Here is an 18,674-nt window from a genome sequence, read left to right on the forward strand (position 1 = left end):
AATTGTAAGTTTTTCAATCATGCTTCTGAATGAAAAAAATCATTAACTAAGTTTTTCAATCATGTTTCTGAATGAAAAAAAATCGTTAACAAATACATCCTACCTATATTAATATCCGTTTCTCCCAATATGCTCATAGGGAGCCACATCAGCAATATTTTTAAAAAAGTCCCTACTTTTAAAATAATTAATTGTTTATTACTAAATTAACCTTATTATTAGTATATTTTGTCATTTATAAAAAGCCGTTTTGGTATTTTCACACGTCTAGAAATTAAAAAAACCAAATACACACCAATTTGACTAGCAAGTGGGTAATTCAGTAATTAAAAACCCAAAAATACAAAACAAAGTCCCAACCCCGTGAAACACCACACTCTCTCTCTCAAAAAAAAAAAAAAAAACACACACACACAACTAAATCTAAAACCCTTTCTCAAACTCTAAAGAAAATATATTGCCTTCAAGTTTGAATCTTCATAAAAAAGAAAAAAAAAATGTAATACTTCAAATAATACAACTTCCAATTGAGACTTTTCAGCAACAATAATATTCTCTCTCTCTCTCTCTCTCTCTTTTCAGCAACATAAACATCTCTTGACAATTTCGTCTTTTAAGAAGATGCCACGATTAATTTCTTCATGATAATAAGTTTGGTGATGCTGCGCTTAAGCGGTTTGGAGCTGTTAGGGTTGTTTATATTAGAAGCCATTGTTTGGTTTGTTTTGGAATTGTTAGGTTTATTTTCATTTAAATATTTATGTTTATGTTGGAATTGGAATGGGTCTGATTTCTCGATCTATTCATTTGTTATTTTAGTTTCTATGTCTTTGCAAAATAGTATGATCTGTCTTCGATGTGCTATGTTCTTTGGGTCTGTATTTCTCATGATTGACACAGGTTGTTGAATACTTGAATACTTGAATGCGTAGAAAAAGATTTATATGGTTTCTTCAGTCTGAACAACTATCTTTGGCAAGGTGAATTTTTTCTCGATACGCACTCTACATTTTTCACCTTTATTATTATTTGTTTATGCTTAAAGTTGTTCAAGAATGCTTTTTAGGTTGAGATTTTATCTGCAGCATTGTTTGCATTGCAAAGAATATGTCAATGACCTTTCATGTAGTTGTTTTCAGTGCTCCTTTTGGTATTTTGTAATAAAAAACGTAGTTTTATAGATGAACATTGGGGAGTCAGGTAAAATCTTAACTCTTCATATTATTTCATAATTGAGTTTAAAATCTAATCTCCTGTGTAATTTCTTAGTAATTATACTATCTTGCATAAACAATCCTATTGAATTGCTTTGCTTTTTTTTTTCCCCCCTTGAAAATTATATTGGTGTTTGGTACTGATTAAGAATGTCTTTGTATTTCAAGATTGGCTTGGTATTGGATCAGTTAAACGGTGATGAGAGGAAAGAGATTCCAAGATTGGATAATGAATTGGTAACTTTTAAAGCAACATTCTCACAACATTGAATGTTGTGGAATCCATATGAGTTCATAAAGATGTGAGTTGAGTGCCAGAGACGTGTAGAATTCACTTCGCCTTTGTTGCTCTGTTTAATGTGCTGATCGAGGTCAAGGAAGAGTGCCTTCAAAGGCAGGTCAAAGAAGTTCCAGATTGAGTAAGTAGTAAAGGCTTGCTACATAACAAAGTTTGGACTGTATACATATAATCAGAATGGATCAATCCTATAAAAGCTAAATTAAGGTAGCTTGATAACACGTAGTAGTGATGGTTTTGGGGGAATTATTAGGGACTATGGAGGACAGGTGCTTCTGGCTTTCACCCGAAGAACTAAGACCAAGCGAAGCAGGCCTTAGAGGTTCCTTGAAGTTGAGTTGCACTAACGTTGAGGTTAGTTGACATTTAGAAACTATATATATAGTTTCTAAATGTTTGTTGAATTGATTTGGGTTGAGTTTTATTTTACCAATTTGATATTTCTTTCATAATTTCTCAAGGTCAAATGCTTAATGAATTGTGAAGTGTTTTTATCCTTGATCATAAATACGAACAACTTTACTAGATGTCTGATGATCCCATGAATCAAGTTTCTCAGTAAGCTCTCTCTCATATTTAGCTTAGTATTTGAACAACCTTGCAAGCTTAAATTGAATTTGATTCCTCTCTAGAGAGTTTTTGAGAGGTCACTGCAGTATGTGAAGCGCTTTAGCCGTTAAGCGAACCCAGAGGCAGGTTCAAGAGTATCCTTCAAGTTAATTTAACTACATAAAACTATTTTTGCATGAAACTTATATTAAACACTTCTTCTGTATATAATAAAAAGTCTCATTTGTAGTATGATTACATGATTAGTTATTAATCATGATCACATAATCACATAATCACATAATCACATTTTGTAATGAGAAGAGAAAGTGTGTTAGTTGGTATTATACGTTTGTGTCTTGCGGGTCACACTCATACCTGCCATGCCTATACCAGCATCACTCCTTGCTACAAGGGAAAGCCGTTATTCAGAGTCATTCTTTTTTGCCATTGTTTGGGTTGTATTACTGGAGTGGAGCTTGTTATATCTTACATTTATTTGACTTGAAAAGAAAGGATATTATGATAAATACTTCCAAATGTTTATGACGTGTGTGGTTTGTGTCATAGTTTGTTTCAGTAGCTCTATATTGGCAATATGATCTTAACTGCCCTGTAGAATCCTGAGTAGGTACCAGTTGGCCGAATTCAAGGTAATATTTAGTATGTATTGTTTGATGAAAATAAAAGCTTATTTGAGGATATTGATTTTAGTATTAGAACCTACATAAGAACAAGTTTCAGTGCTTAACCAATGATTTTGACAGTGCCAAGTTGAGAAACATATCATTCTATAAGACTAAGCCCAACAAAATAATAATAGGTTAGTACTTTATCATTGAACATAAGCTACCCACTCAGTTTCAGTTTAGGATCCTAAGTGTTTTGAGCATTAATCTAATAACGAAAAATGTTCTTTTTTATTTCAGGTGTCTCAGGAAGCATGTCAATCTAATTACCAACGACTTTCGAGATGTGAGCATGGATAGGAGTTTGGTTTGGACAATACAATTTCATTATCTGACGACAATTATAAAAGTTTTGGATAGGAGCGTCGTGAAGGTTGTTGTAAGTAATGATTTTGAAGGGGATATGACTGAAATCTTATTTGATAAGGCAAAAAGTAGCTTGACTAAGTGGTGGGAAGGATTGATTATCAGAGAATGATTGTTGTCGGTATATATGTTCAAGTTCAATAGCTACATGTTAACGAATTGTTGTCTAACAGAAAAATGCTCACGAGTCAAATAAACAGACCGGGCCATAGGGCGTGGTCCATAGGAATAATGTTACAGTGTGACACGTGTCCATATATATAGGATAATTTGGTGTGGGGATGTCTAAGTTATTTGAAAGTGGGAAAAGGGTAAGAACGTAAATTTAGGAGTCGTCCCCGATCCAAGTTTCCAGTGCAAACAAAAGAAAAGAAATGAGGATGATGGAATCCCAACTCTCTCTCGTTGACATCCAAGAAGAAGATAGTTGTTGCACTGGTAAGTCTTCAATTAATTAATAGTAATTGCACTTGTTACTGATTTTATTTTTGGTTTTTTGATAGAGAAATTATTATCCAGTGGTGGACCGAGGAGGAAGAAACGTGGGTGTTATAATCTGAGGAAAAGCATGGCTTGGAACAATGCTTTTCTTACTGAACAAGGTTTTAGTTTATAATAACAACTCACTCTTCACATCTGTATATTTTTTCTAATAATGCATTTGGGTTTCCAGGAGTTTTGAATCCACAAGAGTTGTCTAGAATTGTTGGCTTGTCGGGTATTTCTGAAGAAGAGGAAGCAACAAAGCCGGAGGATCTCGAGGGGAAGTTGTTTCGTAATTCACCTAAACATGTCAAGAAAACTGAAAATGCACCATCGGTGAGTTTCATTTTCTCTTTATAATAAATGTGTTTCTTTAATTTAGACTGTGCTATGCTCGTTTTATAGGCATCTCGGAAGCTGCAGTTGGACAAAGGAGCCTTGGGTTCAGCTTCATATCCTTTATACTTCGTTGTTCTATCTGCTTAAAATACAAGTAGAGGTCATGTTTGTTTGTTTTTTGTATTACTTCAAACTTGAACGGAACCATTTTCTTAACTTCTCTTCACTCAGAAGAGGCTCCCGAGCTTCAACTTGACAAGTGCACCCACAAAAGACGTGAAAATCCCCAAGTATTCAGCTTCGAAACCAGAACAGTCTTCAGTTTCCACAACAATCCCCAAGGTTGCTGCTCCTGGTGCAAAACACCCAAGTCGCAGTCTGAACAGACCAGCAGGTATTCTTGGGTGATTTTTTCAAGGCAGTGCAGTTTATTTCATTTCTTTAACTGCTTTTATTAATCAGGTAAACTCGAAAAGAATGGTGTCCCAAGAGGATCCTCTGGTACTTCCAAAGCCACCACTAGCTGCGTAGCTTCAATGACTAGATCTTCAGTACAAAGTTCAGGGGAAAATATGGTGAGAACTGATTCCGTCTTCCTTATGTATTTAAACTCAAAGCATAAATGTTGATATCTGATTGACTAGATTACACTTTTATCATATAGTTCTTAATTTATTGTATTGTGACTAGGACAATTTTGTTATCACTGATAGAATTACTTCTATTAGCAGGAAAAATCATTGTCAGTAAGGAAGTTTTCAACCAAATTACACCCTCCACAGGCTAGTAAAGCTATTACCGGGCTGAAGGTGAACCTCAATATTGTACCTAGTGTTGAAAAGGATACTCCAACTTTTGATGCTAGCACTAGCAAAGTTATAGCCCCTCTTCCGCAAAATGCTCATTATTGTGGTGGACAGTTTTCAAATGCTCTTTTCCAGCCGACAAAACCATCGGGTTTGCGAATGCCTTCGCCATCAGTCAGATACTTTTCTCAGGTATCCCCTTCACCACTTACAATCTATATTTTAAGAAGAGTCTGTTTCAGATACGACACAGTGAATGTTATATACCTCAATTTTTGGTATTTTTCCATATCGGATATCGATACATATACACGTGTCAATGTCACTTAGCCGATAATGTACATATAGTGAAATTAATGATGCATGTGGTCATGCACTCAAGCTGAAGTAGTAAGCTGCTTTTATTTGAGTCTGTAGATTATACTAGGCTGTACAACTGAGTTCATACATATGTAATTTTTAAAACCAGCAAAGGAGTTTGTGTGGTTTGGTGTATGCTTCAATGTTTAAACTCTTCGTCGAAAACTGCTTATAGATTTCAGCTTTGTAAAATGCAGCATAACAATTCAACTCTACCTTGAACCGTATTTTAAGTTAAATATTGTATCCATAATATTTTTGTTATCCTCATCTTGTAGTGGCTACTCTTCACTAATAACAATAGTTTGTAATGCTAATGGTCGTGCCGTTTCTGGTCTTCAGGGTTCATGCCTTGCCTGCTTAACTCATTATCTTTTATTTTGCTTTACCTTATGCCACATGAAAATTTCAATTCACTGACAACATTCATGCCTATAATTTTGAAGCCACTGTCTTCAACTCCCCTCACCATCAAGTCTCCAAGAAATACCGAAACATGCACTCTTCATGAGGTTAGCACACCTAGCTTGAAGAAATTTCGTGGTTCACACCATACTGGTGATATGAAGTCTGTACATGAACTATGTGGGGCTGTGACTGTGAACGAAGGAGACCTAAAAGCTATGAAGTGCTTAATTCCATCAATGCTACCAAAGGAGACATCCGCGGCAACTGCCAACTCACATTCATCTCTAAAGTCCAGCTTGGAAGACACACTTATAGAAGTAGAAGTTCTGAATTTTGATTGTCAAAGTAATATCCTGCAGCAGTTGCATAGTGTGGATGGCAATGTTAGTGAACAATGTGATAGACAAGCTGCAGTGAGTAATCCTGCTTATCATGAAGATGAGTGCATTCCTTACGAGGAGAACCGGAGATTGCAAGACAATGCTAACAAGTTTCTGGCACAGAGTGGATCTTCCTTGCAATTGCAAGTGCATAACCCTTCTAGAAATTCCATAATTAGTGGGCCAGAGAACATAGGTTCAGAAGGAAGTGCGTTAGAAATCGTAGAAGCTTCACCTTGTGTGAACTCTGAAATACTAATATATGGTGTTGATGGAGCGAATAATTCGATTGTGCACCAGCACGGGGAAGAAGCACAAGAACTTTCGAACGGGGACATATTCATTGATATTGATAACAGAAAAGCAGTTGGTGCTTGTGTAGTTGTTTGTCATGAGGTCAACTCACAATCAGAGCAAATTATCCCTGACGAGGTTGAGAAAGTTCAGCACAGGGAGAGTAGTATTTCAGAGGAGAACAGTGGCATGTTGGTTGAGCAGAACAGAACTCCAAAAGAGTCAACTGAAGGTAATGATATTGAAAATTCAAGAGGCAATGGCTCCGATAGTCACATATTTGTCAAGGAGACTGAAACTGCTGTTGTATCAGATAGCAATATTTCAGGTAGTGAACTGGAATGCAAGTTAGACAATGCTGTACTAATTACTTCTTGTGAGAAACTGCAAAAAGATGAATCTTCTGATAATTTTATAGATCTCCCTCCGGAGGATGAAGAAAAATGTGGTACAAATGAATTAGAAATTTCAGAAGTTCCGCTTTTGATAGATTCTGAAATCCAATCTTATGGTGTTTTTGGAGCAGATAGTTTTATTGAGCACAAAAAAGGGGGTGAACTGCAGAGATCCTTGAAAAGTAATGCAGTTGTTGATGATATTGATGACACCAAGTCAGTTAACAAATGCTTTGAAATGTGTAATGAGGTCAATATACAATCAAGGGAACCAGAAGAGCTGAGAGAGCCTATCCTTGATGAAGTTAAGAATCATCATGAGGAGAATTATATTCCACAAAATAACATTTGCGGACTAGTAGAACAGGAAAACACTTTTGAAAATTCCCTGGAAGATAATGATCTTGTAAACTCAAGGGGCAAGGAGTTGAAGAATATTATTTCATCCAAGCACACAGAAACTACTGATCTATTTCAGAGTAAGGTTTCAAATGGTGAACAGAGGTGCGAGTTAGTGGATGTCGAATTCCCTGAAAGAGATGAGGCTGCAGTTGTACCACTGTAAGCAACTAAGCATTTATGTTCATTATAGACAGTAATTTAGTTGATTGGGTGATGTGTCTATTTTTTGAATTGTACACTGACAATTTCCTATTAAATACAAGCCAAAAAGTCGATAGAAAATATATTTTTATGTAAAAAGACTTTTTGGATCTAACAAAAGCTTTGGTCTAATGTGATTTATTTGACTCCAGGAAAGGAATTTCGTTAGAAGACTCTAAACATGATACTCTGACGTTGAAGCCTAAACTGAATGCAGCTCCATTCTCAGATGAATGGCTAGCTGCTCTCGAGGAGGTTGGAGAGGTAAATTGGGATTCTTTCTCTTAAAAGTCGTCACATTTTTTATTTTATTTTTCTGTTTTTTAAAGTTTCTGGGTGTTGTTCGTCAGCATTTTTGGTTGCTAGTGGTAGTTATGTTTGGAAAGTGGAAATCAAACTATCCTAGAATCATGATTGGGATACTTTCTTATCCATTTGTTTGGAGATCCTTTTATGAATACATCCACTTTTGGAAGTAGTGTATAACTCCCCTGTACCTGTTTGCCTGGCCAACCTTTCAGAGGCCACTTGGAAATCATCATTAGATGGCAACGGTAATCAATAATCCTTCATCCAAATCTTTCCTCATTCTTGCTTGAAAAGAAATCGGTTGTGGAGTACCAAGTTTGCACAACCTCCATGCCTCGAACAAGGCAGGTTCTCTTGCAGGTTCCACAACATTATCTTTGACGATTTTCAAGAAGATTATATCAAGAATATATAAAATTCTTGAGTAGTAGAATTCCTCACACAGTTAATATCAACTTGTAGGTGTCATTTTTATGCGTTTTTTTTAATCTATTATTATTATTATTATTATTATTTCCTTATCATCTCATTATATAAAGCTTTGAACAGGAGATTCTGACCAAGAAGACAGGTGCAGTACAAAATTCACCACCTGACAAATCACTTCCAGAACCTGGTCCATGGTCCCCGGTATGACCCTAAGTCCCTAATTCACTTTATCAAGTCAAAGATTTCAGTTATTAAGCTACATAGGACTCATCTGATGGAAATAATTAGTTTTCTCTTAGGGTAAATTCTCCCAGTACTAGAAATATGCGGCTTTTTTGTTTTTAGTAGTACTATCGAATTTATGCGTTGCCTTGTGTTGGTTTTAGGATTTGGTGGTTTCATCAATGGAAGACTTTTTGACATAAAAAGAACTTAGCTATATCCAAAAATAAAGCTGAACTAACCTCCCAAACTTCTGTGCTATTTGTTTGAATTCTGAAATAATAATGGTTCAAAATATAATTCTTGCTCAATAATGGTCTTTCTTGTTGGTGCATTGTATACATCCATACTAAAACTTGGATCTCAAGTCACATTGCATGTCACTTGTACACATGCTCAAACAAAGCATCTCGTTAAGCATACGATACGAGGTTAGCATTAAAATATGCTTCTGATAAGCTGGTGTGCACTATACTTATTGGATTTGGCTGTTGAAAGGATAAGTTTTAGTGCTCAATTAAAGGCATTTTACTGGGCTTATTTATACTACGAAAGTCTAATCTAATACTGCTTCTCTTTCAATTCTAGGTGAAACGGAAGAATATTCAACAAATAGGACCATATGACTGTACCAAGTACACCAATCTACCACCGCCATGACTCGATTAATTCAGCTGACTGGTCTGATCATTCTTTTTGTATCTAACAGTGACAGTTTACTGATCTAGTGTGGAGCATTCACATTGCAATAGTTGTGATTGTCTTCTTTATGGTCTTTATGGCTATCGTAGGAGAAACAGTTGTAGTATTTGTTGCTTCTTTTTAATTTTCAGCACTTTTTTGTCTCCTGCAGTATGTATCTTGGTTCTTGAAAGAAAACAAAATCTATTCTAAATGGTGAAATGTTATTAAAAACATTACTTGCACGTGAACAGTCTTAGATCTTCTATTTTCAGTTAATGCCCTGGTTGTTATTAGTGTTGTAAATGTTAATGGGATTGCAAGAAGACCTTTTTTTCCTGGTATACAATTTGTATGTCAGTAATGAACAGCTTTCCTTTCTTGTCTGTTCGAATATACCACCGTTTAAGCTGAGAATCATGGCAATAGTCATGGTACTTCAACTTGAGAATAATGCCAGTATCCTTGGTGTTCAAGTTAGAAGCCGATGCCTTATCTCACTTACTAGATGCAGATGTTTTGATATTTTTTTTGGCAAGGCTTGTGTAGGGAAAGCTGGTTTTTTAAAGGGCATCAATTCTATTTATTGTGAGGTATCTGAACAAGCAGTAAATTTTGAGAAGTTTGATTTATTAAATAAGAATGGTCACTGGTGATGCCGAAAGATACTTAGGAAAATGTGGAGAGCGATGTAAACGAAGATATCTTAGTGTATCTATATCCATAAAATTATTGAGAAGGAACTAGGAAGAACTTAGATTTTGAATACTCAATTGGTAGGCTGCATAGAACATTTTACTGTTTGGATGGAAAAGGTGTTGTCACTGATTAATACAGATGCTCAAGCTGCCCCTTCATATTGCCATTAGCACATATATGTTACTAGATCAACTCTGTATTCCCAAAGCCTTTAGAAGTACGGGTTAACTAGTATTACCTCCACTAGATGAGCCAATTAGGATTTTGCCCTCCACTTGATGGGAAATTAGGATCTCTCTCTACACACAAAAAAATAATAATGGGTTTACTGTGTTTTTTTTTGTGTGTAGGGGGGTAATACTTGTTAACTCTAATCAGTATTACCCCCAATAGATGAGCCAATTAGGATTCTCCCTCAATGGCTTATTTAGTTAGGGGGTAATACTAGTTAACCCGAAGAAGAAGTACAGATAATGGCTAACGTTTTCTCAAGAAGTATATCACAGGTGGTGTATTAGCAAAATTCTTAAATGACCGATTGGCCGTTAACCTTCTAGACTTATTTCCCGAATTCATTGGACCGTTGGAACCAAATTATCTTATGTCGAAATTTTTTATTGATCAAATCAGGTAAGATGTTTATTAGAAATGGAAATGTTATTACAGTAAAAATTGCTCTTAAAACTATTAGTAAAGCATACTTCAAATATTGATCTCAAGCTGACGGGAAGGATATGGGAACTCAAAATGGATACAAAAGGTCCAACGGTTTCAATTCCCCAAACATAAAGTACGAGGAAATTTGAGATGGTACTAATAATGGGGGTGAATAAGATCTTAGGGACTATGGTAAAACGTGGTGTAAGAATATGCTCTCGACAAGAGCTGAAATATGAGTACCCTCCGCATGGAATATTGAGCGCCACGTGATTATAGGGCAGTTTAGAAACAACTGGCCTGGCTTAACCTCATGAGCTCTCTAGTCTCTAGTCCATGCTCCTTGTCATGGCCGCCAAGTGGTATACCGCTAGAAAAAGAATAATAAGGGTGGCTTCAGATGCAGTAAAAAGATCACTTTATTGGCATAGTATACAATGTACTATACATGTTTTTGCACTTTGGATACTATACAATTTTCTAGGCACTAAACTACATTGTACTATCAAAAAAATTTCACTTTGCGACTTGGAAGTATTTCCAGTCAATTTTTGCTGATGTGGCCACCGGCCTATGCCACGTGTCCGGCCATCTAGACATGTGGCATTTTTGAAATACTCGTGACTTGGTGGTACCTCAATTTGAAAACTTGAAACACTAACTCTCAATTGCAAGTTTAACCTTCTTCCTCAATTTGAAAACCCTAACTCTCAATTTGAAACCCTAACTATCAATTTGAATAGTTCAAAATGTCGTCCACCTCTATCAATTCAAATCATTCATGCTTTTGTGGAGAGCCATCTCCTTTAGTAATGTCAAAGACTGTTGGAAATTTGGGAAGAAGATTTTTTGGTTGTACAAATTACAAAACTCGCGATTGTGGCTACTTTGATTGGGAGGACAAAGTTCCAAAATCAACAAAGCAAAGGTTCATTGATTTGTACAAAGAGATTGACGAATTGAAAGAAAGTTTGGAGGAAGCTAACATGAAAAAGGTGGAGTTGCAAGGAAAATTGAATGTAATTGTTTACTCTGAGAAGAAGAAGAGAACAGAGTTGAAGAAAAAAAGGTGACTGACTTTGGAATGCGTAATTATAAGACGAAGAAAACTTGTTTGATTTTGGTCATTGTATTCTTGCTTTACAAGTATTTGTTTGGTTAATAAGTGAAGTGCATTGTGTTTCTGTAATGTTCTGTAACATGGTTTTTGTAATGTAATGAGTTGAATGAAAATGGAATGAAATTATAGAGTTCTCTGGATTCTGTGTTTCTGTAATGTTCTGTAACATGGTTTTTGTAATGTAATGAGTTGAATCTCTGGTTTCTGTGTTTCTGTAATGTTCTGTAACATGGTTTTTGTAATGTAATGAGTTGAATGAAAATGAAAATGGAATGAAGTTGTAGAGTTATCTGGTTTCTGTATCTTTAAGTTTCTGTGGCTTGTAGAGTTGGAATGAAAATGGAATTAAGTTTCTGTATGGCCTGGTTTCTGTAATGTTCTGTATCTTTAAGTTTCTGTGAATGAAACCCTGTGTAGCCTGGTCTTTAAAAAAACCAGAAAACCCTGTGTAACCATGTTACAAAAACCTGTGGCTTTAAGTTTCTGTATCAGGGTTAAACATCACTACACTACACAGCTCTGCCAATGTGTATGGTGGAGACAAACTCTGTGCCTTTATGGCTTTAAGGCTTAATATATAATATGGAAAGTTTATCAAAAAAAAAAAAAAAAAAAAAGACTTGATAATTTAACATAGAACAAGACAACCAAGCTAAAAAAACATCAAAACATAGAAACAAGAACAAGACACAATACACAATACACTGCTTAGATAAACCTAACATCAGTTCACTTCAACACTTCAACACATCAAACAACACATCAAACATCAGTTCACTTCTTAGACTTAGACTTCTTAAACTTCTTGGACTTCATACAAAACCCGGGATAAAGCTGCAGCGAAGAAGAAGACCCGGATAACCTCTTGAACTTCTTTGCTTGGATGGTGTTGGTGCTGATTCCCTCATCTTCTTTGCTTCATTTATCACTGCTGCTGGTAACCTTGGCGATTTCCTGAGCTTATGTTCGAATCCAGGTGGAACTTCTGGACTTGGTTCTCTAGGTCGACTTGACTCTCCCTCTTCCAACAGCTCAATGATGCACACCCTTCCACAGTCATCACAAGGCTTCAAATTAATAACATCATTCTCATAAACAACCTCCATGAACACTCTCTTCCCCTCCTTTGTTTTGATGAGGTCCCAAACTGCAACCAATGCTCTTTCAAAAGTTTTGGGTTCTCCCTTACCCTCAACATGGATCATCTGACCCTTGGGCATTGTTTTTTCGAATCTAAACCTATTGCATACAGCCTCTACCCCTCTAGGATGGTTTTATAGATTGCATACCAAACACCATTAATTATCACCAACTATAAAGTCCAAAATTAAAACTATAACACTATTTACAAGACATTAGTCAAATCAGTTTTCAATATGTTCATTAAAGCATTCTCTTTGAAAAAAAAAACTGTTTTCTTACATTCAAAATATGACACTTGTTCTTTGCATGACCATATTTGAGAGAAACATACAAAACGTGACACTTGTTCATTAAAGCAACAAGTTTGAAACAGAAACCATTAATACACTCTTAAAACACCAAAATGAGCTAGATCAATTTTACCAAATAATTCGTGGGATGCCTTATGTTTGTCTCTTTGCAAAGACTTGATTCCTGAGTTCCAAGTGGTGTATTATTTGACCCTTGACTACTTCCAACTTGATCACTTGCACTTGAAGTCTTCCTTTGTACAACTCTCCTTTCTTGTGGTGGCTATATAAGAAATAAAGCATAATTAATAAAAACTTACCAAACTAAACTAAAGAATAAAGACATAAACTAAACTAAATTTTAAATTGCAGACACTTAAATGAATAAAAAACTTAAAGTAATAACTTACATGAAAATATTTTCTTCCAGTTGGAGGTAATATGTGTACTCCATCACCCATTGACACAGTTACTCTTGGTGCAAGTGGAACAGCTAATCTTGAAGCAGTCTACACAGTCATGCACAATGAATAAGCCAATGCACTCAAACTAATTTATTGAAAAAACTAAACTAAAACACTCACATTGATGTCAGCTTCTCTTTCAATAGTATTAGTGTTTACACCAAGTGGAACAGTAATTGACTCATTGCTTCCTCTTCCTCTTCCTCTTTCACCCCTAGCCCTTGTACCTTTACCCCTTGTACCTCTACCCCTTGTACTTGGTTGCTGATTAGTTGCACTCTCATCTGTTAAAGTACTTGGCCCTTCATTACTTGGAGATGGTTCATTTGAATTCAAGGGTGTCAATCTTGAAACAGTCTACACATAATACACTATAAATAAGATAATGCACAAAATATAATAAATGAAAAATACATTAAATATATTAGAAGACTCACATTGATGTAAGTTTCTCCTTCAGGACTAGTGTATACTCCAAAGCCTATAGGGACTGGTTCCCTTCTTCCTCTCCCTCTTTGACCTCTACCCCTTGTACCTCTGCCTTTTGTACACCTACCTTCATTACTGCCATTCTCAGCTGTTACATTAGTTGGCCCTTCATTAGTTGCATCCTCAGCTGGGACATTATTCACTTCTCCTTTCTTCTTCCTCACCTAATATTATATTAACATATTTAAATACAATCAAAACCACTTGTAAAAATAACTTATAAAAGTAAAAGACAAATGCATACTCACTTGTTTCTTTCTAAGTGGTGGAGTCAGTAGACTTGCATGACCTTATGTTGTGTTCCTCACTATTGCATCTAGAACAATGCATTTTCCTACCCTTCCTCGAGATAGTTGATGAGAAGCCTTGTCTTGTCACTCTTCCAGTTCCCACTTGTGTCACTCTTCCAGTTCCTAATTGCTACTCCTTCCTTCCTTCTATTCTTCTTGGTGCGCCGGGCATCCTCCTTTGCTATGGGAGGCAAAATAGCAGGCCTTTTTGTCCTATGCCACATGTTTTGACCATTCAAAGGCTGTAACACATGACTATATATCTTCTTGTACTCTGCCACACTATACCAACTAGATACATGCTGCAATGGATCAATGTTGAGATAATACATAACTGAAATGGCATGTGGACATGGGATGCCATTCATTTCCCACATTCTACAGCTGCATCTCATAGCAGTTGCATCCACAGTAAAGGCCTCATATTTGTTCTTCCTGGCCTCAAATGAGTTGCTTCCATTGTAATGTGCAACCCAAAACCTATGATCTTCTTTATTTTTTTCTAACTTTTGCATTATAATAGGACAAAAGGCAGTCTTCCAGTTAGCCATTGCTGCAATCTTCTTTTGCATTCTAGCCATTACTTGCAATCTGATATCCTCAAGCATTTCTATGATGTTCTTTTCCCTTGCTTCCACTATTGTTGAGTTAAATGTCTCGCATATGTTGTTGTCAATAGAATCCGAACAAGGAAACATGCTAAAAAAAGCTCTTGACCACTGTCTTGGGTTTTGCTTCACCATGCAGTGGTGATATGCATCCTCAGAATACTTTTTCATTTCATCCATGTTTTGTTCAAACTCTTGAGGAGTCCCACATTTGCTAGCCTTCCAAAACAGAAACTTATACTGTAAACCAGGGAATGTCTTCTTGAAATTGGCATATACATATGCGGGCACATTTTTCTATGCTCAAAGAAAAGGCAAATAGTCTTTTATCACTTGTACAAGACCCTTTTGCTGGTCACTAATAATAGTCAACCCAAGACCCTGACCCTCACTATAACCCAAGTCTTGCATCAGCAAATCCAAAAACCACATCCAACTATCTGAGTTTTCCACTTCTACAACTGCCCATGCTATTGGGAACATTTGATTGTTTGCATCTCTACCAATGGTCGCCGGTAGCTCCCCTTGCAAGTACCCCTTCAAGAAACATCCATCAACTCCAATAATTGGTCGCAACCACTCTTCCATGCATTTATAAGTGCAAAGCAAACCCTATATACATGCTTTGAACACCGCAGTTCATTAGGTGTAGGATGAAATAATTCTATCTCAATAGTACTCCTGTGATTACTCCTTCTTAGTTCAAATTGGTAGTCCCACAACTTTGCATATACACCAGCCAACCTATTTTCCACTGCATCTAGAACTTTGCGCTTAGCTCTGCTACACTGACACAATGTCACATCAAGCTTAAACTTGTGCATAATATGCTCTTTCAAATCCTTCAATTTCATTTTAGGATACTTCAGTATCTTCTCTCCATATATCCTAGCAATCCATTTACAGTTAGCAATATGGACATCAAATATCCTTGAACACTTATGTTCTTCTATATAGGACTTTATCTGGAAGCTTCTCTTGCTTGTCATCCAACTAGCATATAGTCTAAATGGGCAATCCTCAGCACATAATGCAAGGATTCTTTTCTGGTTGTTTAACTTCAACCAAAGTTGGTACCCATGAGCAACTGCAAAATCCTTCAAACAATCTTTGAGCTGATTAGGGGATGCAAACACCATCCCTAGTCTTGGTTGCACATGAAATACATCAGTCTTGGGATCAAAACTAGGGTACCTAAACTTCTTGGTTTTTCTAATACCATCATCCTCATCAGTATCTGGACTTTCATAATCACTTGAATCTATATAGTCACTATCAACATCCCCATGGTCAACTTCATCATCACTAATAAACACATTGTTGCCTTCATCAACATAAAGCCCATCCACTGCTACAGCACCAGTACTAGTGTTCATTGCTTCAACATCATCATCACCTTCAACATTATCATCACCTTCAGCATTCATTGCTTGCTCAGCTCCAGTACCATTCACTTCAGGTTCATGATCACCATCATCCCAAATTGATTTCATTCTTTCAAGTCTTTTTCATTTTTTCCTTTCTTCTATCATTTTCCTAACTTCAATAAGCTCCTCATCATTATCAGACAATTCAGGCAAATCCTCAAACCTAAAATCTTCCTCATCTGACTCATTATCATCTGAAATACAAACCTTATCACTCTGTAACTGAGTTTGTATCTCAATGTCTTCTCCATTCTCTAACTCAACTACTTCAATATCATGCACAACATTTTGTTCACTTGAATCCACCTCAACATCATGTTCAATGTATACCTCAATTCTATTCCCAGCCCTAGCTTCTTGCAAAAGATTTTCATAATACTAGTATCATCAAAAAATTAACATATAACCCTTTATGACTGGCTTGACCATAGTGCATTTTACTCACATTATAATACCCCAACTCCTCCACCATTGATTTTAAATCAAAATATCCAAACCTATCCGGATCAATATTGTCCAAGCACTCTATCCTACCACCAAGGTAACGAAGGTCTGGACTAGTAACAAATGAACCCCCATGATGGAGATTAATTACAACTGTTTCCACTGCAGTAATTTAGCAACAATATATCAATAATATAACAACAATCATAGTATAATATTCATGTATAATAGCCGACAACAATATAACAAAAAACAATATAAAAAACATTAACTTAAGAATAAAAAACATTAACTTACTTTAATATGGACTAGATTTCTATGGATTAGTGTTTTATATAGGTTAGGGTTTGTGTGAATTAGGCAATTTAGTCTTAAAGACAACAAATTTTGGTCAATTAGGTTTTTGATGAAATCTCCAATTTTTGGGCGCTAATCAAAAGAGAGGGAAAAGTTAAGAGGGAAAATGCGGGAAATGCTTGTTGGCTATTCAGCTTGTGTGGCAAATGTCAACACACGTTTTTTATAATAAATAAAATGACATGTCTCCACATAGGATTATAAAACCTCCAAATTTGGCCACGTCAGCAGATTTTGGCCGGAATATTTGCCCAGGTCGCAACCTGAATTTTTTTTGATAGTACAATGTAGTTTAGTGCCTAGAAAATTGTATAGTATCCAAAGTGCAAAAACATGTATAGTACGTTGTATACTATGCCAATTAAGTGTAAAAGGATTTAGGCACACAGTACCTATGTCCGTTCATGTTAGCTTTGATTTGATAGAGTCTGAACTGATTCTGAGATTGTTGTGGAATCCAACTCTAGTGATGAGGAGTGGATTCAACCACCCCCATGGTGGATTAAGCTTAACTATGCGGTCACATAAAACAAACTATTGTTTGGTTCTGTACTCTCTGTGTGGGGATCATTGTGGAGCTTAAGTGGGAGTTGCTACTCAACTCACAAGACTTTGACAAAGGATCATGCAATTCTGTTGGTGGCTGAGGTGGCAGTGACATATGGTAGACAACAAGGATATGATGGATTCCTACTCTACTGCTCGAATTCTGAGAAATAGAGAAGTCACTTACAACTGGCAATGGAGTTATGGAGATCTCTAGTCGATAACATTCTCATTTATCTAGGAGTACTTCTAAACTATCTATCTAATAAGATAGGGATTTTTTTTCTGCACTAAAGGACAAAACTATAATAAAGAACGGTCCAGATCTGTTTGAGCAAGATCGAACGGCTGTTGAGTGCGGAAAAATTATTTTGTTCAAAACTAATCTTCGAGCACTCGAACTCCCAACTCTCCTCACTCCTTTCTTCATCTTCACTTTTCTTCTCATCCTTCACTAAAACACTAACCCCACTTTTCAATTTCCCTTTTCACTTCCTCATCTACGCGTATCATTCATTTTATCTCCATCTTCACCGCCCACATTCTAAGAAGAAAAACAAAAAGAAACAGTATTTATACATTCATGAAGGAATAATGGGATAGCAATACAATCATCAAAGGAATAAGGAATAATGGTGTGACTGTGAGAGCTCTTGGATAAGACAGTATTTATACATTCATGAAGGAATAATGGGATAGCAATACAATCATCAAATGAATAAGGAATGAATGTGAGAGCTCTTGGATAAGATAGATCGGACATCATTATGGCAACATGGTAACTCAACTTCAATTGGATCGTCCAACCCAAAAAATATTTTGCTTTGAATGGCCTATGAAAGATCGATAATCCTACCAAGTTACAGCAGAATGACCTCTCACAGGACTATTTACATACAGCAGAAGCGACACACTCACAGAGCACAGTTTCAAGCAACTCTAACTTGGAGAATGTAACTGCCTCGGCTGCTTTTGTTTGTTTGTTTCGGTCTTGCCAGATTCTTTCAGAGGTAATAATTTTATTTTAAGGTTTTGGATTGTTGAAATTTTGGTGATGGGTTTGTTTGTTTGTTTGTTTGTTTGTAGATTATATTGAGGTTGCCAGATTCATGTTAAACACCTTATATGATTAATTATGGCTGTTGTTATTTTTTTAGGTATATTACAAGTTTATAACTGTTACCCCAAATCACATTTAGTCATGTTTTTCTGTTAACTTGAAAGCCTACAGTATACCATTATGCTGTTTAACTGTCATAAGAGTTTTTGATTAATCTGTCAGAAAATTTATGTCTTCCGAGTTGCATTAGTGTGT

The 18,674-nt window shown here is 36.1% G+C and overlaps 1 protein-coding gene across 4 annotated transcripts; it reads left to right on the top strand.

Annotated features, from left to right (window-relative positions):
* Positions 1-3,398: 3,398 nt before the first annotated feature.
* LOC147481595 (uncharacterized) lies at positions 3,399-9,070 on the top strand. 4 transcript variants are annotated; one of them, XM_086577888.1, is made up of 12 exons: positions 3,399-3,554; positions 3,620-3,718; positions 3,790-3,935; positions 4,005-4,050; positions 4,165-4,332; positions 4,401-4,513; positions 4,667-4,936; positions 5,551-6,514; positions 6,713-7,142; positions 7,337-7,448; positions 8,043-8,123; positions 8,733-9,070. In XM_086577888.1, exons 1-12 carry the CDS (start codon positions 3,491-3,493, stop codon positions 8,802-8,804), a joined length of 2,565 nt encoding a protein of 854 aa, XP_086434014.1. In that variant the 5' UTR covers positions 3,399-3,490; the 3' UTR covers positions 8,805-9,070. The 4 variants fall into 4 exon arrangements, with proteins under 4 accessions (XP_086434014.1, XP_086434011.1, XP_086434012.1 ...); XM_086577885.1 differs by having other exon boundaries at positions 5,551-7,142; XM_086577886.1 differs by having other exon boundaries at positions 4,670-4,936; positions 5,551-7,142.
* The last annotated feature ends 9,604 nt before the right edge of the window (positions 9,071-18,674 follow it).

Source organism: Coptis chinensis, chromosome 8 (genome assembly GCF_015680905.1).
Source record: "Coptis chinensis isolate HL-2020 chromosome 8, ASM1568090v1, whole genome shotgun sequence".
Taxonomy (NCBI): Eukaryota; Viridiplantae; Streptophyta; class Magnoliopsida; order Ranunculales; family Ranunculaceae; genus Coptis; species Coptis chinensis.